The sequence below is a fragment of the Schistocerca nitens genome, chromosome 3 (assembly GCF_023898315.1).
Source record: "Schistocerca nitens isolate TAMUIC-IGC-003100 chromosome 3, iqSchNite1.1, whole genome shotgun sequence".
Classification (NCBI taxonomy): Eukaryota; Metazoa; Arthropoda; class Insecta; order Orthoptera; family Acrididae; genus Schistocerca; species Schistocerca nitens.
This window is the reverse complement of record NC_064616.1, coordinates 606701453-606727569: the sequence shown is the minus strand read 5'-3', so window position 1 is coordinate 606727569 and position 26117 is coordinate 606701453. Positions and strand designations below refer to the sequence as shown.

Genomic DNA, 26117 nt, shown 5'->3' with positions numbered 1-26117 from the left:
TAGCAGCCAGTGATAGTTCAGTGACAAAAGCAAATCACCTGAACCCCTGAAGGGGGAACAGAACTCTATGTGTGAGTCAGTTAGCAGTGGGAGCAGAGTATTCGAACACCATGTATAGATGAGCATGAAGATAAACACAAATGTGGCCAGTGCAGATGACTGAACATTAGTGTATGGAAGCAGAGCATGGCTCGAAGGAAAGGTCAAGTCCGAGGTAGTGTAGTAACTGACGGCCTGGCCAGTGTCAGTTATTCTGTCCATACAACACTCCGTGTGCACATCCGTCACATCTTACTGCCTTCTCTGCCGCGTGACCCACGCTAGTTCATCCGCTTCCAAATTGATGTCTGCTGTTGGGGATTCTAAGCTGACAAATGAAAAGACCTACACTATCTTGCAAAGAATCTTCTTTCTTAGGACCACAAAATAAAGCTGGACCTTCACTTGTGCACGGCTTTTGGGGAGTCAAGTCTGACCCATGTCTCTCTCTCTCTCTCTCTCTCTTTCTCAATGGCTGCTGTTTTCTCTCATGCTGTGGATGAATGTTGGCCGCCGAAGCTGGCACACTTGATCATATTGACAACATGCCCAGTATAGTTCAGCAGGGCTGCATTGTATAGCACATGATGCTAACTATTGTGGGGTACAGTAGCCACAGAATTTTATCCAATTTCGTCTCCATTGCTTGTTCCTCGTTTGGACTGCAAAAGCATCCAACATAAACCCTAGAGGGAATGTTTCATTGTGGGTGAAGCATCTAAGAAAATTTGACTATCTGATTGCCACAGATAGTGGACACACTTCAGTATGGTGTACTGTGTGCTTTGGAAATGTTTATTCTGACTAGGGCGTGTTTCTGTGCTAATGGCCTCACCACAGTGGTAACACTGGTTCCCATCAGATTACCAAAGTTAAACACTGTTGGGCTTGGCTAGTGCTTGGCTGGATGACTGTCCGGGTCTGCCGAGCACTCTTGGAAAGTGATGTGCACTCGAGACTTTCGTGAGGCCAATTGAGGAGCTACTTGATTGAGAAGTAGCAGCTCTGGTCGCAAAAAGTGACAATGACCAGAAGAGCTGTGTGCTGACCACATGCCCCTCCATATCTGCATCCAGTGATACTTATCAGCTGAGGATGACACGGTGGCGAGTCGGTATTGTTGGGCCTTCCGAGGCCTGTTCAAATGGACTTTAGTTTTAGGGCATATTTCTGTAACCTGGTAACTTTCATGTTGCTTAGTTTGCATATATTGGACTCTGTGGGTGCCTGGGAATGTGTTAAACTCACGTACATAAAAGTGGGAGAAAATATTTTATTATTATTATTATTATTATTATTATTATTATTATTATAATATTACAAAAAATATTTCCCATAATGGAATCAGATGCTAGCCCTTACAACTGTGAATTTGGTGCTCTATTACTGCTGTAAGGGATATGGCTCAAGAGAGTTGACAGCTCCATGTTTCTAATCAGTTAGACTCCTGTGTGCCCTGAAATCTGGAAGAATTGGACTTCTTTGTGTGTCATTAAGGTAGTGAAGTGCAAGACATGATCTTATTTCAAGACTATTCTCCTGCATATTGACTTTATTGATATACCTTCTGTATTTATGGGTTGTTATAAACACAGCATATGGGAATGACAAAAATCCTGCAGTTTGTAGATCACAACTATACTACTATATAAAGACAAGATGTATAACATAATTACAAAAAATCTCGAAAAACCCTTGAACCATTTACTTCAAATTTTCACATGATACTCTAATTAACATTTGGACAGACATAGGATACATATGTTACCAAAACTCTCTTCAAGTTCTTGACCGATTTGCTTCAGATTTTTACATTTGCTCTAATGAACAAGCAGGCAGACATAGACAATATACAGGGTGTACATACAGTCTGGGAACACTTTCAATTATTTATTGCACAAGAACCAAACATTGTACAGATATCATACATGTGTCATTTTGAAGAGAAACCCTGATTTTTTTATTTTATTTTTTTATTTATTTTTATTTAGCTTTTTTTAAAATTTTTATTTAGTTTTTTTGTGTGTATATCGCCACTGCGTAGTTTGGTAATTTGCCGATAGTCAGCACTAGTCGCAAACGGGGCGAGTTCAGGTGCATAGCAAGCTTTCTGTGTGTTGGAGTTTGACAAAAACAAAAGTGTGCTACAGCTGTTCAAAGGATGTTTAGAAACAAGAAGCCACCAACAAAGATCTGGTGTATGTACCGCCTCTACCACGTGATGTAGCAGAGCTCCGGGAGAGAATGCGGGAAATGACTGCCACAGTTGCCATGTTGGGAGGGGTATGGCAAGAATTTGATTGCCATATTGACATCTGTTCGGGCACTCGTGGTTCACATATCGAATGGCAACGTTTCAGAACCATTTATGAAAGATTAAGTACTCTAAATTGACTAAACTCACTGGAACATCCAAAAAGTGTTTAACGACACCTCTAATCACACAAAGGAAGATTGGAGACATTTGTGCTCCAAAAATACCGTTAACTCAAGGCCAATCCTCACTTGTATTTTTTATGGTATGATTCTACTTACTAACAGTTGTGCAAAGATCTGGGAGGGATTTTAATATCGACTACATGGCTGTCGCCTGTCTGGATACTGTTCCTGATACAGACGTGGTATGTGTTGCATAAAACGGCATTGATAGGAGCTGCTGAAAAAAAAAATTATACCCACGCAGGGGAAATGTTTGCGAAAATCTCATTGATTTCTTGACTGAAATTTTTAGATGATACTCTAATGAATATTTGTGGCCTATATATTTTTAAATATGTATGCAATATGTAAAGGGGAAATGTTGAGCTGCGCAGAATGGCCACGTGGTTTTAGGCGTCGTGTCACGGACTCCACGGCCCCTTCCGCCAGAGGTTCAAGTCCTCCCTCTGCCGTGGGTGTGTGTGTTGTTCTTAGCATAGGTTAGTTTAAGTAGTTTTTAAGTCTAGGGACCGATGACCTAAGCAGTTTGGTCCCTTAGGAATTCACACACATTTGAACAACATTTGGAAATAGTGAGAAGAGGAAGGAAGAGGAGATGAACAGAGAGAGGGGGGGAAAAGGAGACTAGGACATATATCCAATCACCATAAATATTTAGCAGTTGTGGAGCATTGCCAGGTCGCTACTCATTAAGGGCATCGGTTATCAAATGTGACTATGTTATACAGAGCTTATCCAAAAAGTTGGCCAGATAGAAGTTTAGGTGTCAGCATTGCTGCCATGTTCTGTGACCTGTCTGTTAATGTCCTACGAGAATAAGAGAGCACTACTTTATTATTAGTAAACATTACAAATAGATCCAACTTTGTATGGATGATTCAAGTAGTAGCTGCTTTGACAGTGACATTGTTTCATCCATTATTTCTCTATGATGACTGGGCGTTACCCATATTCCTTTTCTTTTTTGCATTTGAAAGCATCAGCGTTGTATGGTTATAGCTGACAGCTATGTGGCTGTCCATTGGTGCAGGTTTCATAGTCTGTGTGATCACACGCCCACTTATACATTGAATTTTGAATTAGACACTTTCTTGGTGGATCACAGAGTTCATTATAGTGCAGAAATAAGGTATTCCAGAATAGTAGCTGCAGAATTTAGAAAATTTGATCCATGTTTTAGAAATGTAGGATCTCAGATGAGACTCAATGAGTGTACGTTCTGTGTTACTGATTATTTAGAAAAAGTTCATAGTTTATGAAACATCTTGTATTTTTTTATATAAAAATGTTATTTAATTTTTATGACAACTTATGAAAAAGTTGAACATCAGAAAATCATTAACAACACACTGATTGTCCTTTCAGCTTCTAACATTAAAATAATACGTTTTGCTATCTCAACTTTGTGGTTTCACTTCTCATATTTCTTTGAAATAAAACTGGACAATACAAGATGTGTGTCTTGCAGTCTTAACAACACTGTACATTTTGAACAAATGCATTTTCTGAATTTTTGAAATTAGTAGTTTGATTACAAAACATTTACAATGAGACTACATGCTTAATAAAGAATTTCCTTGATTGGAAAACTCACCCAGTATCTTCTGTAAGAATTGTAGAACATACAAGTGGATGAAAGACAGAGTAGTAGTAGGATGCTGTTAGGGGTTGGTTTTTGTAAATCTTCCTTGCGTTGCATTGGGTGCTTCAGGTTGCTTACGTAGTTAGTGAATGGGACTATTGGTTGAGCATGGGGACTCTTTTGTCCTCTTGAATATTATTTTTCTTTTTATTTTAAATGTGATTGCATTTTACAACATCAAATTTCTCTTGCCACTTCCATTCCACCACATTATTGTGCCTTCTCTCTCTCTCTCTCTCTCTCTCTCTCTCTCTCTCTCTCTGTGTGTGTGTGTGTGTGTGTGTGTGTGTGTGTGTGTGCACATGCACGCACGTGCACTTGCGTGCATGTGTGCGCTTATGGTAAATAAAGCTGTGCACATTCCTTACACCTTTTTGTAGTATCATTATCTCTTCATTTATATTCTATATTTAGCAGATTAATTGTAGTTCTGTTTTGGAAGCTTGACATCTGTTATGGAAGTGAAGAATGGTAAAAACAAATGATTACAGTTATTTCTCATGAATAGTCTTCTTTTGCTGCTTATATTTTCCAAGACTTCACCTTTATCCAATATGCTATAGTAACAAATTGCCTTATTTTCTCTAAATTTTCCAAATTATTTGGTGCTTTTATCAGGTGTTCTTTTCCCCTTAGTTAAAATATTATTTATAGAAAATTTTTCTAACTGTAAAGATTGTAAATTGAAAGTATTTTTTTAGAACATACAGAGAAATCTTAATTACAAGGTGCTGGCCAACACTTCGATGGACATCCTAATAATATCAACTGTTATATAGAATGTAATGGGGTCAAGAACTGTAATGAAGAATATCCACAGCATTCGCATTATTCATATGTTGAGCTCTACAAAACAGTCACAAAAAGCTTGTGTCATTGATAACTACACGAACTTAATGTTTGATGACATTACTGATGGTAACATGTCGTTCACTGACCAAAGGTCTTGAATCGACCTTCTAGCAACAGATCTTGGAATCAGTTAAACTGACTATTCTTCCAGTTGTTGGATAACCAGAGTGTTTACATGTGATGGTGTGACATTCATTTGAATCAATGTGGCTTCTGTTTGTTGTTGTTGTTGCCGCTGCTGTTGCTAACTAATGATTTTATGAATATTTTCACATGCTGTGTGCTGAAAGCAATGAATCTGATATTGAAGTGTCCTGACACGGGCACTGTAGTAAAATCAGCTTTTATTCAGCCACTTTCCTTAGTTGAAAATGGAACACACATTCTTTATGTGTATTATGAAACAGTTACCAGATCAACCACAGGCGAACTCAGCAAAGTGGAGTTGGAGACCAGTATATAAATCTTTATACTGTGGCTGGTTGAGAAAAAAGAAAGAAAGAAAGAAAGAAAGAAAGGAAAGAAGAAAGCAAGAAAACATTAGTTTTGACTGGTTATCGTATTTTCGTATTATTGATAGTTTGTCTTACTAACTTTTTCATTTTGTAGTAAAGCTTTTATACATAGTTATGGGGATTTTTCCTTCCCATTGCTTATTGCTTTTGGTGTCTGATTGACCTTTGTAACATTTGCATGTTAAAACTTTTTTAAAATGTAGATAGTTATTATCTTTCTATTATACGCAAACAATATCAGATAAAACTACTGAGATTTGCTTCAAGAGTTTGGTTTGTAACATCTTTTGTTGTGATTCTATCCTTAATTATCATCAAATTCCTTTTATTTCAGCTTTTTTTTGTTTCTTAATAACTGGAAACAGTTTTAGTAATTTTGTTTGCTTATTTGGAAGATATAATTAACTGAATGTACTGTCAGATAACATGGTGCACATTACATTTTGTATTTGCTTTTATAATGCATGCCCCACACCCAAGGCTCCTTAAAATAACCCTGAGTGCGCTTCTGCCCACAAATCTTAGACACATGTGTAATATGAGAGTTCATGTGGTCACATTGTAGGTTCTATACTTTTTTTCTGTGTTAGACGGGGACTGGGTTTAGTGAGAGTAGTTTACCTTGTATAGACTGCGTCATTCCTTTTTCCTTAAAAATACAGGCAATATGAAATTGGAATGCCAGACAGAAAGGAGGATGACTGATAAATTGCAGGTTTTATTCAGAAGTTTGTCAGAATAATGAGGAAAAAAAGCTAATCAAATCCTAGTTAGATTGCTTCAAGCTTATTTTGATGTAGTATATTATTATGGGTATACATTGGAAATAAAAAAGAAAAAGAAAAATGAAAGTTAACTACAATAATGAAAACTGAGTACACGTGATGGTATCAATCATAATTTTGATGTATATGACAGATCTCAAGCAGCAACTCCACATAAGTATAAGAAAGGAGATGTAGTATCGACCCCAAGTGGCATAAGGAAGAAATTTAATGGTAAACAGTGGCGACGATTATGTTCGAAAGATGGCTGTACTAAGGAATCGCAACGGCGTGGTTATTGCTCACGACATCTGAGTCTGAATGGTAGCAGCCTACGTGCTGGCCCAGCAAACTTTCCTAGGTAGGTTTAGCAAGTACTATTTAGGTCATTCATTTTTGTCATCACAGAATGTAACATAAGGGGAAGTGCACTTGAGTAATATTGCAGCCTTGGTGTGGATCAAATCTATTAGCATCTCAAGCAATGTTTCATTTCTTTTAACTTCCATTTGTTTTTATTTTCTTGGTCAAGCTGTTTTAATTTGTAAAAAAAATTAATTAAAATGAATGAGTGTTTGTTCCTGGATAATGTTCAGTGGAACAAGTAGACTTGAGCAGTTCTTCAGTTTTCTGTTTTTCATATGTGATGTGTATTTTAAATGGCACAGATAAAACTTCCATGTGTGATTAAATTTGTATATAGACTGGAAGTGAGTTTTTATTGCTTTTCAATATTATTTCAGGGGGAAGGGTGTTGGAAGAGAGATTGATGGCGAAGAAACTTCCCGTGATTCTGATACATCTCCGAACTACACAGAAGGTCGAATAACTGGCCGGTTTGATCAAGAGGAAACAGAAGCTGCTAATATGCTTGGTGTGTATGTTGCATAGTTATCTATACTTTAAATGATTACTAATACTTAAGATCCAATTTGTTATCATATATTTTGAAGTTTGATGTGACGTACCACAACATTCAAAACAAAATGTTAAATTTTGATGTTCTAAAATTTAAGTTTTCTCTTTTTGAAATTGGAGAAATAAGTAAGAAAAGTCTTAGATACATGCAATGGCAAACCGAAACATTTAGTGAAGAATCTCGCATGCCCATTTTCTTTTTTGTTCTTTCTTTACATTCACAAGAATTGATGTAGAAATAAACACTTTCAGGACTTGTCTGGTTACTTTTTATTTCTAGGTTTCTCAGTTTTGGGTACGTCATTCTTTGGCATAGTAATTTTCTGTGTTCTACTAATAGAGGAGGAGTGCTGTAGATATAGGTGCAGTTCACCACCACTAAATCTTTTATTTGCTTCTCAAAACATCTGGCTAGTTCCGTACAAAATAGGTCCATTGCAAATTTTTTCCAAGGTGGAAATTAAGCGTTGAAAGCTGAAAAGTATTCTTCATTTTCATTCACAGAGTAAAAGGTTACCCCTCTTTTTACCTTGTGGCCTTTTTATTTTAAACTCCACCCAGTTCACAAGTTGCTGGTTGACCAGACCTGTGGAAGTGTATGCAATTACTAATATAGCAGAAAATGCTGACTTTCTGTAGATTATGCATGTCATGTGCTATGGGTCTTCATTTTGCACTAGTTGTGCCTGGTGTGTTTCAGAAATAATTAAAAAACACCAGATTCACCCAAACTGTGTATATCATGTATATTTGCTCAGACTGATGATCTTTAATTTAATTTACAAATATTCAGCATTAATCTACCTTAGAAATACATGCATAATATGCTTCTTGAACAAATTATGGAAAAAGATCTCATCCACACGAAGATCAGAACTTGGAAAGAAAGACAGTATGAGCACTGCATCCTCCCAGACAACAGATGGTGTAATCACATGAAGAAATTTAAAATATGCTGTCCAATATAAAATATAATTATTTCTTGTAGTTATAAAACTTGTTTGGGAAAAATATTTATGCTGCTTATTTATTTATCTTTTTTTCTCTATCACGGAAAAATACACACAGATTCTGTTCATTGGATGGAAAACGATATGCAGAAAGTATTTAACATGTAAACGTCTTCATAACACAAAATGAATAGATTACCTATACAGGACATATGTCCTCATTTCAGTTTTACTGATTAACCATTCTTATTCTACAGTTAATGATTGTCATCCACTTGTACAGTGATATTTTGGAGTATCCCACCAAAACAAACTGCTGCTTACTTGCCAATTTATTGTGGATATATTGCTTTTTGCTACCTTTATTTTCAAGTTTTGTGCTGAAGTGAGATGTAATAATAGTAATTCCCCCGTTTGCCAACAAACTCTTAGGAATTTGTTTTGGAGCAGTATTTTTTTCTCTAAATCTCTGCAAATCTAAAAAGTTTGAGTGGTTATTGTACAGCATTTGTTTAAGTACTGTTACTTTATACAGTCACCCCAAACTTAAAAATATTTCTTACAAAGTGTTTCTGGTTTGAGACTAGAAGTACTGTTTACACCATGATAAATCAATCCTCTGTAAGTCAGTCTTCAGGCTTTCATGGCGATCTGTTTACGTCTTGAGGTGTCAGATATTCTCCAGATATCAGTGTCGTTCATGCACAATATTTCAACAACATGACTCGAGCTCCACTCGACGATCAGTGTCAGGTAGCGACTGATGAAGATAATGAGTCACATTGTCAAAATTTATCTGGCAGATACCAAACACCTCAAGATAATCCTCTGTAGATTTTTGTACCTTAATTTTAATGGAAACAGTGAGATATTAATCACTTTGGGTGTTATAAATAAGTATTGATATTTATATGGTAAATGAAAGAATAATTGTACAACTTACAGATTAAATTCATTGATTGTAAAACCTTAAGATCTATTTTTCTTTGAGATATAAAATCTGTAATAGAGACTGCAGTGTCAGGCTTATTTTGTTTTCAAATAATGTGTACTGAAACGAAGTACTGAGTATGACGACAAATTGGAAATTGTTTAATTTATTGTAAATTAATTTTCCAAATGTTTGGCAAAGTTCTGATGAAGTCAGTGTATTATAATGAATAAAACAAAAATACTGTACTTTGCATTTTGATACAAGAAGAACCAAAAGGTTGTGTATGTTAACTAATAATAGGACCTTTCTTTAATAAAAATTGAGATTAGCCCAGTTTGTATCACAATATATTTCCACAAAGGACTGAGACTTCTGCCTGTTCATTTTGTGACCATTGGCAAGCCCAGAATGCTCATTTTATATTGTGAATGAGTGTGCATGCTATGCTTATAGTAAGAACATGTAAAATGCAATATAAGTTATATTAAATTAGTATCTCATAATGGAATTGTCTAGTGTGAGGCAGCAGTGGATAATAAGAAATTATGTTCCATCAGTCCACTACTTTTTCTATCTCTCATCTCTGACACACACTACTTCTGTACATAGTACTGTTCTGTAAGCAGCAGACAAATTTGCAAACCAGATGTTTGTCAAAGTAATGCATGTTCATGAACACACACACTTAATATGCCACTGAACCACCTAAACTTCCTTCACAGCTGCAAATTTTTGTGGAATGTGTGTGATGACAATGGGAGCTGTTACACTGAAATTGAACAAAGCTGTCACCGTGTGTGTTCGAAGGACAAAATATAATCTTGAAGCACAATTCATTCACTTAACACTACGAAATGCGTGGATGCAGTATTTCAGGGCCAGCTCTGCAGTTAAATGTAAGAAATAGGCTGTTTTGTGCATAAACATTAGTCAAATCTCCATGCAGAAATTGGACTTGATATAGAAAAGACAGAAGGTGCAGTGTGGAACTAAATGGCTCTGTTTGAGTCATTGTTGGCCACATTGCAGTCTTGGTTTCATTTACATTGTTTGACCATATTCTTTGCAGTTGTAGTCAAGTTTTGAGATAGTCAGCAGGCTCTATTTTGTGCAGCTTGCGTTTTTCTCCAATTGATGAAACAGGTCATCAGTATTTTGAATGAGCTTTGCACTCAAACAATGCATTTTCTCTATAGGTCTTTGAGACAGTCCCCTTGGACATTCAAGAAACTTTATCACGAAGATTTGCTTTTCATTCATTACAAATCTCTGTCAATGATGATTCACGTGCTTGCATGTGTCATCATTCCCCAGTGCAGAAGCTATAGATATAGCTATGTTAGTGGAAGCCTTTGATACAGTGAATACATGTAACTGCTGTTTATAAATCTTCTCTCACTGTAGGTCAGAGGAGTCTCGCATTTTTATGAGCTTCATTACATTTGTGGATGAATACATAATACATTCTTTAACATACCATGTACTTATTTCCTTCTATGCAATAACAAAAGACACTCACAAGGTCACTACATCTCAAATGTGCTGTGCTCCAGATCAGAATGTTTCCATTGTACTGAAAATCATAGATATTCTTCTTTTTGATTAACATTGAATTTAGAGAGTTAGGGTGAACTAAATGAATTTGTATTTAATTTGAGTATAAACTTTTCATCCCTCAATCATTAAGAATAATGAACAGTTTTCTTTAGTTTTCCATTTAACCAGTTATTTCTGAAACCACAATAAAGGGTTAAGATGTCAGCGTCCATCTTTCTACTACGGTGAAGAAGTTTAAGTGAAATGTGACTACTGTCCATTGATTAACACTTGTTAGCTGTTCTTTTATAGCTGGCTTCATCCTTTGACTGCATTAAATGACTACAGTGGGCAAAACAACCGAGGATGTCAGAGCTGAGAGGGAATATGGTGAGGGGGATGCACATTAGTTTTGTGATAAATTATGGAATAGTTTTGAGATTCCATGAAATATACTTGTGGGTACACTTGCTACAAGTCAGTATCAATTACATGCTCCAATTTGTTTTCGAATGGATATTGAATTGATATGCGTATGCGTCCGGCAGGGTAATATGCGAGTTCAGTTTACAAAGATTTGTTTTTTTCCAGTGGGACAGTGGGAGGGGAGATAGCAGCTGCCCTCCTCTGCCCCTGATTTGGCTATGCCCTTGGCAATGGGTTATCCATCATATAATGTTTTAATTAGTATAAATATTACAAATCATGGGTCATAATCTGCAACCTTACCTTAAATGTAGATTTATACTCTCCCGTTCTACTTATCTTTTTTATTTATCCATATGTTAGTAGTATGACTTGCATGGGCCTACAATTGAAGTATGTAATTCTTTGCACGTGCTGTTTTTTAACTTATATTAAATGTTTAGGAAAATCCCAGTTGTCTGCCATCTGGAAAAGGTTGCTCTATTTCACACAATAGAAATGTATATTGTGACCAATGAAGATTATATTTTATTCCTTAATGTTTCTTTATTTTTCAGCAATTTACTTCAAGTTAGTTACATTGCTGATACAGCTTCTTCCTCTCTTGTATCCTGCTTGCAGTTCTTTTAAAATGATTTCAGCAATTTTCCTGATTCTTATTGTAATGATTCTAGAGTATACCTTGCATGCTGTGTTTAATAAGCTTATTTGTAGTTTTTGCTATTGGGCCAGTCACCTCTCCTGAACCTCGGAGTATCTGTGCATGCTCGTAATGCAGTCGTACACATTTATAAATATTGTAAATCTTTTAATCATTTCATATGGTATATATCTGAGTAACTCACCAGCTGCTGCTGCTTCTTCCTGCTCTATTTGTCTGCTGGAACATTTACTTTTCTGTCTGCTTTTATTTGTGCATCTTCCTCTTCCTCTATAATTATCTGCAGATCCTTATAGGACTGTAAGCACTCTCCTTGTTATATTATTTTGACTGCTGCTGTATTTCTTATCTGACTGTTAAGACATTTCAGTACTTTGTGAACATGTTCTGTCATCTATCTATGTGTTTAAATATTAGAGATAGATGTTTGCCATCATTCCTGTTGAATTTCACCAGTAACTTGATTAGTCCCATTTGACAGCCTTCAATATAACCCTGTGCCCTCAGGTGCTCTTTTATTTCTTGATTCTACACACGGGCTTTTTTAAAGCAGAGTCTACAAGAGAAGTACTGCACAGAAATGGAAGAATATCGAAAGATTTTGTACCTGCTTACACAAATCTGTTTTTGATATTCTTCCACTCATTTTCATTGTCATTAACTGGTTTAACTGAACTTTCTATTATTCACTTCTGATCTAGGTCATGTATACATTCTTCTTGTAGAAGGATTTTTTTTTTTTTTTGAAGAGTTGCATCTCACATTACTAGATAGTAGTCACCATGTGCATGTCATCACTATGTGTACTCATGTTTATGAACAATTTTGCAATTGCTTTGTTGGCTAAGAAGTAATGTATAATGCTTGTTAGGCCTCTTTCTCCCCATGCCACTTCATGTATTTGTGGATAAAATGATGGTTGGCAATTCTTAGTCTATTGTCTGCTACAAAATCTTTTAATATTCTTCCATTCCTGTGCAGTACACCTTCTCCATTGTTTCCTAGTTGATTATCTAACAGCTTACCATCAGTTCTATCATTAAAGTCTCTAACCCTATAATACAGGCTTTTTTCATTAACTTTGATCCAGAGGATGTAGTAAAACTGTGTAGGTGTCTGTTTTAACTTCTTATCTTCTTATATGCATGCAACTGTCCAGCAGTATTGTAGTTAATGGTAATAGGGAATTTAGGATGAACTGTAAAATCCATATGCAAATAATTTTCATTTAGACAATGCTCTATTAATCATGAATAACAGTGAAATTATTTGTGGACAACCTAGTTTTTCTTGATTGTAGAAGTACTTGATTTGTGACTGCACACAGTGGCATGCTGTACTGGTACCTCTGAATAAGAAGATAGAAGTTTTGTTAAAATTGAAGTGATGGGAAACAAAAATTTTGTTCATACTTTTAAAATGCCCAGGAAAGTTTAAGAAGTCTATATTTCAAAACGTCCCCTGGAAGATCACAGTTCTGGAACCTCAGTTTTTTACAAATCAAGCATTGGATTGCAGTACGGTGTGTGTGTGTGTGTGTGTGTGTGTGTGTGTGTGTGTGTGTGTGTGTTTTCCTTATTATTTACTTTTTTAAAATGAAGAAGATTAAAAGATGGTAATTGATGTAGTATGGCTTGTTTGTGGTTCTCCATTATTAGTAAAGTTGCTGAATTTTTATTCTCTTACAGTCTTTATTTTAGCTGACAACATAAGTGTTCTCCATGGTATTGGTTTTCATCCTCTTATTTATCTCTACTCTGCTCATTGAGTAAATTCACCATATTTCCTTGCATAACTTTTGTACCTCTCATTTTTAGCAACTAATTCAGCAGTCTCACAGTGTGTGTTTTGTATTTTGTGTGTTTTTTCCAGTATCTCTTGGGAGCTCACGCTCTGCAACTCCAGCATTTTCCTCACCCACTGGACAAGCTTCATCACCTTGCATTATGCAGTCTCCAATCACTGTCGGCCCACGACAGAACGTGTTTGTGCCGATTACAAATCCTGCTTCACAAGGGCAGAATATGCAGTCTTCTGCCAGTTCTCACTCCGCAAGTTTAATATCGCCATGTCAGAAATGGAAACAGACGTCGCCAGTGCAACCACATTTTATGGTCACTCCATATCACCAGCAACATGTTATCAGGTCAGAGTATTGTGCGAGTATATGTATTTCATTCAGAGTTACTGACGTTTCTGTGCTGAGTGTATGTTGAACTATAAGACTGGAAGAGCTTCCAATGTGTTTTGAGGATATGTATGGTTCTGGCTTAATTTTTGTGTGGATATCAACTATATGTTCAGTAAATCAAATTACTAAGAGCTTAGGTTGAAAATAGTTGCAGAGCGCAGTCATTTCAGCATTTTAGCTGTGGATTATGGGAATTCTAGTCTTATACTTTATTCCTTGTTATGTAAAGAAAACTGATCAGTTCAGTAAAGGCTTGCCAAAATAGCGGTAGATCTCCAGTCATATTAACAAATGATGGTGAAGTTATTTACCTTTAAGGAATGTGGTGGTGAAAATTCTGCAATTCCTGTAATGATAACAGTTGTGTTTTTCATGACTTGCTACAAAGTCCACACCTACTTTCTGTGTTGCAGTGGAAGTTGAAAATGTTATAAACTCAAGCAGAGGAGTACAAGGTGTGTGTACATTTATGTTTATGAAAAAAATGTTAAAATTCCAGCTGCTCCTGTTATCAGATTGTGTAGTTTCCACAGACAGGATAACTTAAGCTCTAACAGGGCATATCACTAGATAGCAGTGCTACGAAGGAAGTCACAGTTTACTTTCCACATTTTCATTGAAAAAGGCACACTCAGCCATCACAGTATTGAACACTGGTGTGCATTTTATCATCTTGTAAGTTGTATCATACTATAAGACACAAACAACAGCACAGCCACAATGAACCAGTTTATTCTTTTACACACAAGCAGTAGAAGCCGTGCCGTGTGCACGAGTCGTGGCCCACCACAGGGGGGCCTCTGGTGGCTGGCCCATGCAGATGCCATTGGCGTAATATTTGAAGTGTAGTGTGCCAGCGACATGGTGCTGTTGGATGCATCCAAGTGTTACATACAGGATTATAGGCTAATTCATTAATGAACATAATAAATAATGTGGTCCTACTGTCTCTTGCCTCCAGTAGTCAGGTATTTGGGAAAAATGTGTAGTTTCATGGATTGGCGTTACAGCATATGGCATACAAAAAGACAGCTCCTAGATGAATTACTGTATGAGCAAGAGAAATTCAGAAGGCGAAGAGATTTAAATACCCAGAAGAATGGATAGAATCTTGTCTGACAGAAAAAGAAGCCACTTATTTATTCTGCCACTATGCATTTCGATGGTTCACTCCCTCATTTTCAGGTGGAGAATTGTTTAGTTGCATAGCTGTAGTTAGTGAAGAGCGCAGATGCCGTTCCACAGCAACAAACTAAGTGCAAGGCTGGTTATGTTGCATCTTTTTCTTGTGATAAAATTGTGTCTTTTGGAAAAGACATTGTTAAAAAAAAAAAACTGAATTTGTGAGAGTAAAATGTTTTACAGGAGAAGTAGTCAACAAAAGGCTGTGTGCTTGTTGCATGTACTCCAGAGTGTACTTTTACACTATTACTTCAAAGATGTTATATATGTCAGAGATATTGTTGCTTACACTGAATAGAAGGCTAATTGAAATGTGCCATTGCTGGAATTTGGCTTTTCGTTATTGTACATCACAAATCAGTTATTATAGTAAATGGTTATATACACAAATATATTTTTGATTTTAAAAAATATGAATGAGATGCAACAGAATATGGGCATGTGCACAAGTTACTTATTATATTAGATGATTATATATACATAAATATTATTTTCTTTGGGACTTTAAAAATATAATGGACTTCAGTGGAATATGGACATGTGGAAAATTCGGTTATTGTATTTAAATGCTTATATATAAACTATTGCAACAGATCATACATATATATTCTTGGTTGTACATGTATATCATTTCTTGTTGATATATATTGTACGGTGTAAGTTCAACCTGCAGTAATCTTTTTATATATAAGCACTTACATATAATAACTGAATTGTACACATGTCCACATTCTGTTGCAGCTCATCCATATTTTAAAAAAAGTAAATCACATTTATGTATATAAACATTTAATATAATAATTGAATGAAAAGACAAGGTTCAGCAATTGCACATTTCAGATATCTTTGCATTCAGTGTAACCAAGAATATTTCTGACATTTTTGAAATAACTGTGTAAGCATAATGTACAGTGGATAGCATAGGCAACAAGCAGCAGTATGCAGCCTTTTATAAACTCTACTTTGCATGTGAGTATACTTTAACAGTGCCTTTTCTGAAAACACAATTTTATCACCAGCAAAAGATGCAGCATAACCAGGCTTGACACTTAATTTTGCTGCTGTGGAAAGACATCTTTGCTCTTCACTAACACCTGCTTTATACCAAAACAGTTTTCCACTTGAAGAATGATGTGGACCATCAAAACATGTACTAGCAAAATAAATAAATAGATGAGTGATGCACAAAACTTCTATTCATAGTAATCGACAGTCCCACCCCTCATGATGCTGTCCTTTATTAACTAAATATTCAGTATGAAATTAGCATAAAAACTCACTATGCACCTGTACAGTAAGAACAATCTTTCAGTCATTGCAAAATTAAAACATTACCAGATAATTATCCACCCTGCAATCTCACATGTAACAGAAAGTCCAAACGTCATAGAAACAGGATTACTCTTAGGTTAGAATTGTGGAATGAAGAATCCTCAGGAGATTATTGTGACCTTGAAGAACGGGAGTTGGTTAGCATAGAAGAAGAACGAATTAAAAACTGTATATCCAGATAGAGAGGATCTCAAACACCATCAGGAAAAGGACTGTGTTCTTTGGACTCGCCCTTATACTGGACTAGATGAGGTTGACACATCAGATATTACAGTTTAATGTGAGTAAGGGTAGATACGTGCTCTAGATTCCAAGAAGTACAAAGGGACCTGGCAGAAGTAGGAATACTGAAAACAAAGATTTCCTACAGGATAACTTTAAAAGCAAAAATTGAAGCTGCCATAGATTTCAAGGTAAGAATTAGTCCCGGTACAAAAGCTTCACAAAGGTTTATAAATCGGGTCCATTCCCAGTACTGCCAAGTCTAGCAGTCTTTCACATAGTGATTGTGGTTTCCCTGTTGGAATGTTTCAAAGGAGAGGACCGTATGTTTTAGGTGCGACTATTACTACTGTTGTATGAAATTTATGGAAAGTTGTAGAGTTGAATGCTACTTATTTGTGGGTTAATTTGTATTTAGAGCTTTTTTCCCAGTTTCAGCCTTATGTGCCACAGCTGAAAGCAAGATTTGAAAGTTGATATCACATGCAATGTAACTTAAGTTCCATATTTAGAAATGTGTAAGAATTGCTCTTATCTGCAGTGTGTTGTTTTTAATGGAAGTAAATTTAGAAAACTGAAATGGTTCAAAATTTTAAGTGTGTTGGACTTACATGCAGCACTAGATTAGTATGAAGTTCTCACCTGAGGGATATGAAAATAAGATGCCTCATATTGTTAAAATACATTAGCCAGAGACCACAGACAGCGGATGCAATATATCTGGTCCAGTTTTAGTTATCTTTGTGTGGTTCTGGTGTGATTGATGGGTGCACTGTGTGTGGGTCCTGGCTGTAGTATATCATGAGTTGGGCTGCCACAGGTTCCCTGGAGCAAATGTGTTCCCTTTTTACATTATGCAGAACATCCCCATGGCAAATCACAAAATACCTTCAAGACACTGTCCATTCCAGCCTTCCATATAACTGCTCACTCTCACACAGGATGATTTACAAATAATCACCCACAACAATGAGGACATTCTTGGAGATACCATTATCAATAGCCTCATGGTTCATTCATATCCTTTTCTTTGGTATCTTAGGAAATCTGGAATTATTTAAGAAATAAATATGTTTGTATATCCTGAAAGAAATTGTGCAATCCTTGATGAAATTATTAATCAGTATAGACCTAAAAAATTCACATTTGAGCCAAATGTGAATGTAGAGGCAAAATCTGCCTCAAAATGTGAAAATGTGAACACATAATAAATACTATTCCATAGTGAATTGTATCCAGATGAAGCATTTCATTAGAGAGAGTTCGATTACTACTGTTGCACAACAGCTGGCAAATCCCATTTTGAGAAGAGACTGTGCATAAGAACACACCTGGAAAATAAAGATTGCATCTATGCCTGAAAGAAACAAAGTATCAGTATGCTCATAAGTTAAGCTCTGGTCCTACATCAAACAGTGGGAGGTTAAATATTCTCTGTAAGATACATGCTACGTGCGACAACTTAGGACTCACTCATAGGGCTTAACCTCTCAGAACAAAGAAACACTTGCATTTGTCTGATAGCTAAAGTTTGTATTATGCGAAATTCCACATACTAAAATGTGGCAGCTTTATATGTGGGGTGTTTATAACTGCGGTTTCATAAGATAGTGGTAGAGATAGGTTCTGAAATACTTCATTTGCCACCTTGGTAAGCAATTGTGCGGTGGCGATAACCAAATGGATCGGGTACCTCAGATTTGCTTTGTGTTGTGCATAGTTCCTTATTTTGAAATGCGTGAAGAGACTACTACTGGTCCATTACAGTGCTCAAATACAACTCTCATTGACACCAGAAGGGATCAGTGCCCCAGGTGTCAATTTTGCTTTACAGAAATACAGAATATGGATGCAGGCTGGCTGACATGCTAGAAGTAGATGGGACTTGTTCAGCCCGCATGTTGTAGTGTCTGCACTATAGCTATTAGACAAAAGAGCCTTACTGTGAAGTGGAATAGAGTTTACTTTTGGTTCTACTTCCACTATAAGTACTTGTAGGTTCTATCTGCAGCAACGTGGAGTGTTGGTTGCACGGCCCACTAAAGGGCACTTCAACATGTAATCGGAGCTTATATACTACAGTTTCAAGTTCAGTGTTCTGCAGATTGTGTAATTATTGAACTGGATGGGAAAAAGAGTTGTTCTCCAATAAATGTTTTTTTTTCTTCTTTGTTGTTATTCCATTCTGGACTTTCCAATTTCTTTTTAATCAATTTTGTCTTCAAGCACATAGTCTAGAAAACTTTCAGATTTCTATGTCTGTTTAAAAAATAAATAAAAATGGTAATATCACCAAAAAGTGATGCCACATTATTACATTATGAATCACACACTTAAGTGTTTGAGTTTTGAATGAAACTAGAGGGTGCATATTTGTCTTCTTTCATACAAGCAAAGATGTATATCATTTCATGCTTAATATCTTGTTCAAAATATAAAATGAGAATTGGCAAACATTTTACTATTTATTATGAATACTGATTCTCTAAGTTTCTTTACTCAGCAGGCTTATATTGTTTATATAGGATATTGTTGGATATTAGTTCTCTAAATTTACGTACTCAACTAACCTCCCCTTCTCCTCCCCTAGTGATACTCGTGTAAGTTTCTTGATCATCTCTGTATCATTATAGCAGTGACTGAACAGGATGGCTACAATTGTAGCTGCCCACCAATGATTTCATTGAAACTGAATTGTTGAGGAACTTGGTCTCTCATTTCAATTGCACTGCATTTTCTAAGGTTGACCTAATAAATGTAGACCTTTCTTTGGCTCATGTTACAACTGGTTTGATATATGCTTTCTGCTTTGTAGTACCTTAACTTAGCAAGGTGGCTTGAGACCCTAGACTCGTAATGAGTAGACATAGGGCTTCAATCCCCAGTTCATCTCTCCAATTTAGTTTTTCTGTGGGTTTCCTAAATAACTTGAGACAGATTCCAGTATTTATCTTTAAAAATGGTCACACACAAATCCATTCATGTTGTTGCCTAACCAATTGAGTCCTCCATCTAGCAATATCCTCAACATCAATTAGGCATTAAATTGCAACCATCTTTCCCATCACATTTTGAGTACAGCTCTAAATATTTCAGATAAACCACCAACACCAGAGGCATATACTCATATTGTAATCAAATACTTTTCTTGTGTCCTTGCAGTATCATATACCGTATTTACTCGAATCTAAGCCGCACTCAAATCTAAGCCGCACCTGAAAAATGAGACTCGAAATAAAGGAAAACAAAAATTTTCCTGAATCTAAGCCACACCTGAAATTTGAGACTCAAAATTCAAGGGGAGAGAAAAGTTTTAGGCCACACGTCCAAATCGAAACAAAGTTGGTCCATTGTAATATGAGACACAATTTAGATCGAATGAATGATGATACAGCTACAGTAGTTTGGTTCAAGTCGTAAGCTTAGCAGTTAAGCTTTACCAGGTAGCCACTGCTATGCATCAGACACTCCGTCCGTATTTATACGGGTACCCTTCCTTTTTGACTTGCTTCATCTGGTTTGAATGGATTGCTTATTTTTCTTTGATCTGATAAGTGCCGTTCTCTTTGTTATAGGTTTTTACATCACTGTAAGCTGAAAATACATTATTCTACTGTGTCATGCATTGTTTGTCGCATTCTGATAATGAGTGTTTCGACCTGTCGCCGCTCGCGGCATGGCTTGCTTTTGTACGCGCTACTGTGACTTTTTTTAAAAAGAGAGAGAGAGAGAGAGAGAGAGAGAGAGAGAGAGAGAGAGAGAGAGGGGGGGGGGGGGAGGGAGGAATCGTCTCATTAGCGAAACAATGGCAAGAGACTGCTATTTGTTGTTACTTACACTGCTGCTTTCTTTGATAATGATCAACAAGAACCAAATAATACACTGCGTATGATAGATGTTCTGAACGAGAGTTTAGCGAAAATTTTTCTCTGTTTGAAAATCTTTGCAGGCGCCTCTTTAGTACATTACATTCTGCACAGAAATTAGAGTCATCTTAGATTTAAAAATCTAGTCAAGTGCCGTGCTTCATTTCTGATGTATCACTATCAGGCATAAGAATAATATGAATAAAAACATGACATGATATGTATATTCTTCCGCATTTGCTGTTGTCTCACTCTAGTTTCGTAGTTTATTAGGCAGACAGGATTTAAATGAGATAGCAGCAAACACGAAACAATACATGGCAAAATGTTTATATCTGTATTATTCTTATGGTGAAGAGAATACTGCATGTGATTCACAATTCATAAAAGTTGCTATTAGCAACCATCTCTTCTCACAGGTACGAAAAAATTCAGAACGTAGAGTTGGCCATATTGACAAATATCCCAAACAGTCTTGCCAGTTGGATTTTCGTAGTACATTGAAATGCTGCTACATTCGAAAATGAACAATACGGAATTTGTATTTACTTCGTTTGATAATGTGCACTTTCTTTTTTAATTTATTTACTGAGGCAGAGGTTTTGGCGCCAGTATTTATCTTTGTGCCTGCAATGCATGCCTGTGTAGCGCTACATACATTCGACGGCAGAAGTTAGTTGTGGCGGCACCTACCAACATTTTTAGAACTTCCATTTACTTTGCACTCGATTCTAAGCTGCAGGCGGTTTCTTGGATTACAAAAACCGGAAAAAAGTGCAGCTTAGATGCGAGTAAATATGGTAGTTATTTTCTTTTAAGGTAAGCTTTGTTTCAACAAGTGGAAATTTCATCTAAACCATTCATGATTTTTTCAGGTTCCTCAGCAGAGATACTTCCCATTAGACAATTATCATCCAGCAGAGATAACTTCCATTAGACAATTATTATTATGCATGAACAATTCAAGAATACTGCTGAGTCTGTCTGATGTACTGTTTGTGTTGTCAGTAAATACAGATCTGTAAGACACTTTCTTTGAGCCCTCTATACATTACGTTTGTTTCTGTTGGCCTACAATAAGACATACTGGGTTCCTTATAGAAAGAATCAATTTTACTACCTGCACCTTAAATATTTTGCTATTTGAGTAGTTGTTAATGACGCATCATGCAAAGAAAACATGAAATTAAACAATCCTAACTATGATTTTGTTGCACCTGTTTGCAGCCCCCCCCCCCCCCCCCCCCAAAGAAAAAAAATATCCGAGGCTGATGTAGCATCTTTGTTTTCTTTTTCCACACTTTTAACAGTTTCATAACATATTTTATTTACAGTTATTTTGGACATGTTGGTGAATGTTTTTGCCTAAAAGAATTTGCCACAGAAGAAATGTATTGAAGAGATTGTCCAACATTTTGGCTTTTAAAGAATATTGAGAGAGACAGATGTTCCCTATGTGTCTGTTATGTGCAAAAGTTAATCTGAAAATTGCAGGTTTCATGCATTAATCTATTTCCATACATCTCTACCAGGGATATTCAGCCTCATTGTACACCCTGTCTGTCACTTGTAAACCTAAAAGAATTTACTGTCTCCTCATTGCCCCCTCTTTTTCTAACACATGTTCATTCCCCCCCCCCCCCAAAAAAGAGAAAGAAGGTATTTTGGGGAATATTTTTTATCTTTCTAGTGATTTATTTCTGTTGGAAAATTTATTGTGTACACATCAGCTGCTGGTCTAACAAAAGTAGGAATGGTAACTGTAGAACTGTTTTGAAACTTGACATAGACTGAAGAAGGAAAGTACAGGGTGGTTGTAAATAAACTTTTACTGTCAAATTTCAGATGATAAAGCACAGCAATCGGTCATCCTTTTCTTGCAGGTTTTATTCGGCATATCTAAATTATCTTCCGCCATGAACCATGGGCCTTGCCATTGGTGGGGAGGCTTGCGTGCCTCAGCGATACAGATGGCCGTACCGTAGGTGCAACCACAACGGAGGGGTATCTGTTGAGAGGCCAGACAAACATGTGGTTCCTGAAGAGGGGCAGCAGCCTTTTCAGTAGTTGCAGGGGCAACAGTCTGGATGATTGACTGATCTGGCCTTGTAACAATAACCAAAACGGCCTTGCTGTGCTGGTACTGCGAACGGCTGAAAGCAAGGGGAAACTACAGCCGTAATTTTTCCCGAGGACATGCAGCTTTACTGTATGATTAAATGATGATGGCGTCCTCTTGGGTAAAATATTCCGGAGGTAAAATAGTCCCCCATTCGGATCTCCGGGCGGGGACTACTCAAGAGGACGTCGTTATCAGGAGAAAGAAAACGCATTCTATGGATCGGAGCGTGGAATGTCAGATCCCTTAATCGGGCAGGTAGGTTAGAAAATTTAAAAAGGGAAATGGATAGGTTAAAGTTAGATATAGTGGGAATTAGTGAAGTTCGGTGGCAGGAGGAACAAGACTTTTGGTCAGGTGATTACAGGGTTATAAATACAAAATCAAATAGGGGTAATGCAGGAGTAGGTTTAATAATGAATTAAAAAATAGGAGTGCGGGTTAGCTACTACAAACAGCATAGTGAACGCATTATTGTGGCCAAGATAGACACAAATCTGTATATTGAGCAAGCAGTAAAGGAAACAAAAGAAAAATTCGGAGTAGGTATTAAAATTCATGGAGAAGTAGTAAAAACTTTGAGGTTCGCCGAAGACATTGTAATTCTGTCAGAGACAGCAAAGGACTTGGAAGAGCAGTTGAACGGAATGGACAGTGTCTTGAAAGGAGGATATAAGATGAACATCAACAAAAGCAAAACGAGGATAATGGAATGTAGTCAAATTAAATCAGGTGATGCTGAGGGGATTAGATTAGGAAATGAGACACTTAAAGTAGTAAAGGAGTTTTGCTATTTAGGGAGTAAAATAACTGATGATGGTCGAAGTAGAGAGGATATAAAATGTAGACTGGCAATGGCAAGGAAATCATTTCTGAAGAAGGGAAATTTGGTAACATCGAGTATAGATTTAAGTGTCAGGAAGTCGTTTCTGAAAGTATTTGTATGGAGTGTAGCCATGTATGGAAGTGAAACATGGACGATAACCAGTTTGGACAAGAAGAGAATAGAAGCTTTTGAAATGTGGTGCTACAGAAGAATGCTGAAGATAAGGTGGGTAGATCACATAACTAATGAGGAGGTATTGAATAGGATTGGGGAGAAGAGAAGTTTGTGGCACAACTTGACTAGAAGAAGGGATCGGTTGGTAGGACATGTTTTGAGGCATCAAGGGATCACAAATTTAGCATTGGAGGGCAGCGTGGAGGGCAAAAATCGTAGAGGGAGACCAAGAGATCAATACACTAAGCAGATTCAGAAGGATGTAGGTTGCAGTAGGTACTGGGAGATGAAGCAGCTTGCACAGGATAGAGTAGCATGGAGAGCTGCATCAAACCAGTCTCACGACTGAAGACCACAACAAATCTAGATTATGGCTTGTGCCTAGCCATTATCAATCCAACATTTCATACCATGAATGCATCTTCAGTCTCCTGTTTTTCGGGCTTCTGTTACAAGAACTTTCTTGAAAGAACTGTGATGAAGCAAGCTGATATAATTTTAATTCCTCTCTTGTTTTGCCACTGCCTCCTTAAATTCGTTTTGTGACTTTTAACTAATTATCATTAACATACATTAATATAATCTGCATTTCCATAAAAGAGAAAGATTGGCACTCAGTTTTAAAGAATATAACACCAGATCTTATTTTGTGCTTAGTTTTATGTATGTAATTGATTTTCTGATTTATTTTGACTATTCTTAGTTAGTATCATTTGTTATAGGGTGAAATCAGTGATTGTTTCGTAACTTAAATTCTATTGTTGACATATAAACAAGTATAAATTCTGTAATAATTGTAAACATTTGGAAGATGAAGTACTAGTAATCTTGAAGTATTTATTTAGCTCTATTCAAAAACAAGTGAGCAAAACCAACCCTTCATTAATTCCAAAGTAATTAACAGTTTTGTCAGAAGTATCGTTTGGGTAACTATATTTGTTAATTTCATCATTTAAACAAATAATTTGGCCTAAACCTAATAATAGAAGAAACTGCTAAAAAGAACCAATTTTTCAATGTATTCAGTTAATTTAATGACTTACGTTTTAATTGTAATTTATGTAAATTCAACTTAGAACAGTGTATAGTTTCAGTACCAATTTTTTGTCACGACACAGTTAGTCTACGACCGGGTTTCAGACAAGTAACCTGTGCTGGTTAGAACAACAACAATGCTTCAAATTAACTGTGAAAAAAGTGTTAAACAGTTAGGCTGTGTGTAAAAACCAGTGACAGTGGCTGCTCCATAGGTACCTGATTATTCTTCAAGAACTATGAACTTTGTGGTTAGGTTTTACTGCTCATAGATGTTCAACAAGAAAATATTGTAGCAGTATGTGGAGTTTCGCCTGCTAACTATTAATGAGGCTTATCAAACATTAAACATTAGTGCACTGGCCATATAACTGTGTATTATTGGGGGGTTGTTAACAGTGAAATTAAAGTACTGTGAAATGCAACTGTGCATCTGTTGGCTGCATTATTTAAAGTAGTCAGTGTCAGAATCCACAAACCCCATTTTTCAGACAGTGTAGCAACGCAGTACGTCGACACTGAGGACAACAAACGAATAATTAAAAGCAGGTGGGACTGCCACAAACTGTGACAGAAACTCGAACTTTAGGGGACTGACAAACTAGAACATGCATTGATAGTATGAAACGGTGCACTGATAATGGCTAGACACTAGGTTTGCTGAATAAAACCTGCAAGAAGAGGACAACTGATTGCTGTGCTCTATCATTTGAAAGTCATACACAATTGTTGAGTGCACCCACATTCCTAATGGAAGGTACCCGAATAAAACGTGTACTACTTGAGCCAGTGTAGACGGGACACTATTTACTGTATGAGTACACAACTTTATAGGAATGATGACCAGGCTGTGCGCTGAAGGATTTCTGGTGTTAGTATTGTTGGTGTCATGACTTGCTGTTAGGCATTGGCACTGATACAGTAACTAGGGTGGAACACAAGCAGCAGTGTGCATTACAGCAGCAGAGAGTCAACAAGGGTCTGTAGAAAGTGAGCAGGCTGTACTCATGAAGTTGTATCAAAACAACAGCAATAGTGCTGCTGTTCTTCGCGAGTATTGACACATTAAAGGAATACAGAGAGGTCCTCTTTCCACACCGGAGTTGAAGAATGGGATTTGGAAGTTTGAATTAACTAGTGATTTGGAAATTGCTCCTGGGATAGGCCAAGAGCCAATTGCACCATGAATTGTTGAAGAAGGTACTGTTGCCATGGCTGAGAATGCTGTTCGCAATGTGCGATCTTCAAGCAGTGCATAAGCTGTGTCACTACCTTCCTCCTAGATGTGGTACTAGTCTGAAAACTGCAGTATTTATCTGTAATAATTTTCAGTCCTTACGCAAAATTTTAAATTCTTGGCTGGATAATTCTTTAGCTCTAAGAAATAACTGAAAGATGAGATTTGTCATACTGAGATACTCGTTCCTCATGACAACCATGCGAAAACTGAAGGAAAAATGTTTTGAGAAAGAAGCACAGTGGACCACTTTGACA

The 26117-nt window shown here is 36.7% G+C and overlaps 1 protein-coding gene across 1 annotated transcript in view; it reads left to right on the top strand.

Annotated features, from left to right (window-relative positions):
- LOC126248540 (uncharacterized) overlaps window positions 1–26117 on the top strand; it is a 351785-nt gene that overhangs the window by 136534 nt on the left and 189134 nt on the right. Inside the window, exons 5-7 of the mRNA XM_049949599.1 lie at window positions 6406–6612; window positions 6995–7125; window positions 13549–13822. Coding sequence (XP_049805556.1) covers window positions 6406–6612; window positions 6995–7125; window positions 13549–13822 — 612 coding nt within the window. The remainder of the gene's footprint in view (window positions 1–6405; window positions 6613–6994; window positions 7126–13548; window positions 13823–26117) is intronic.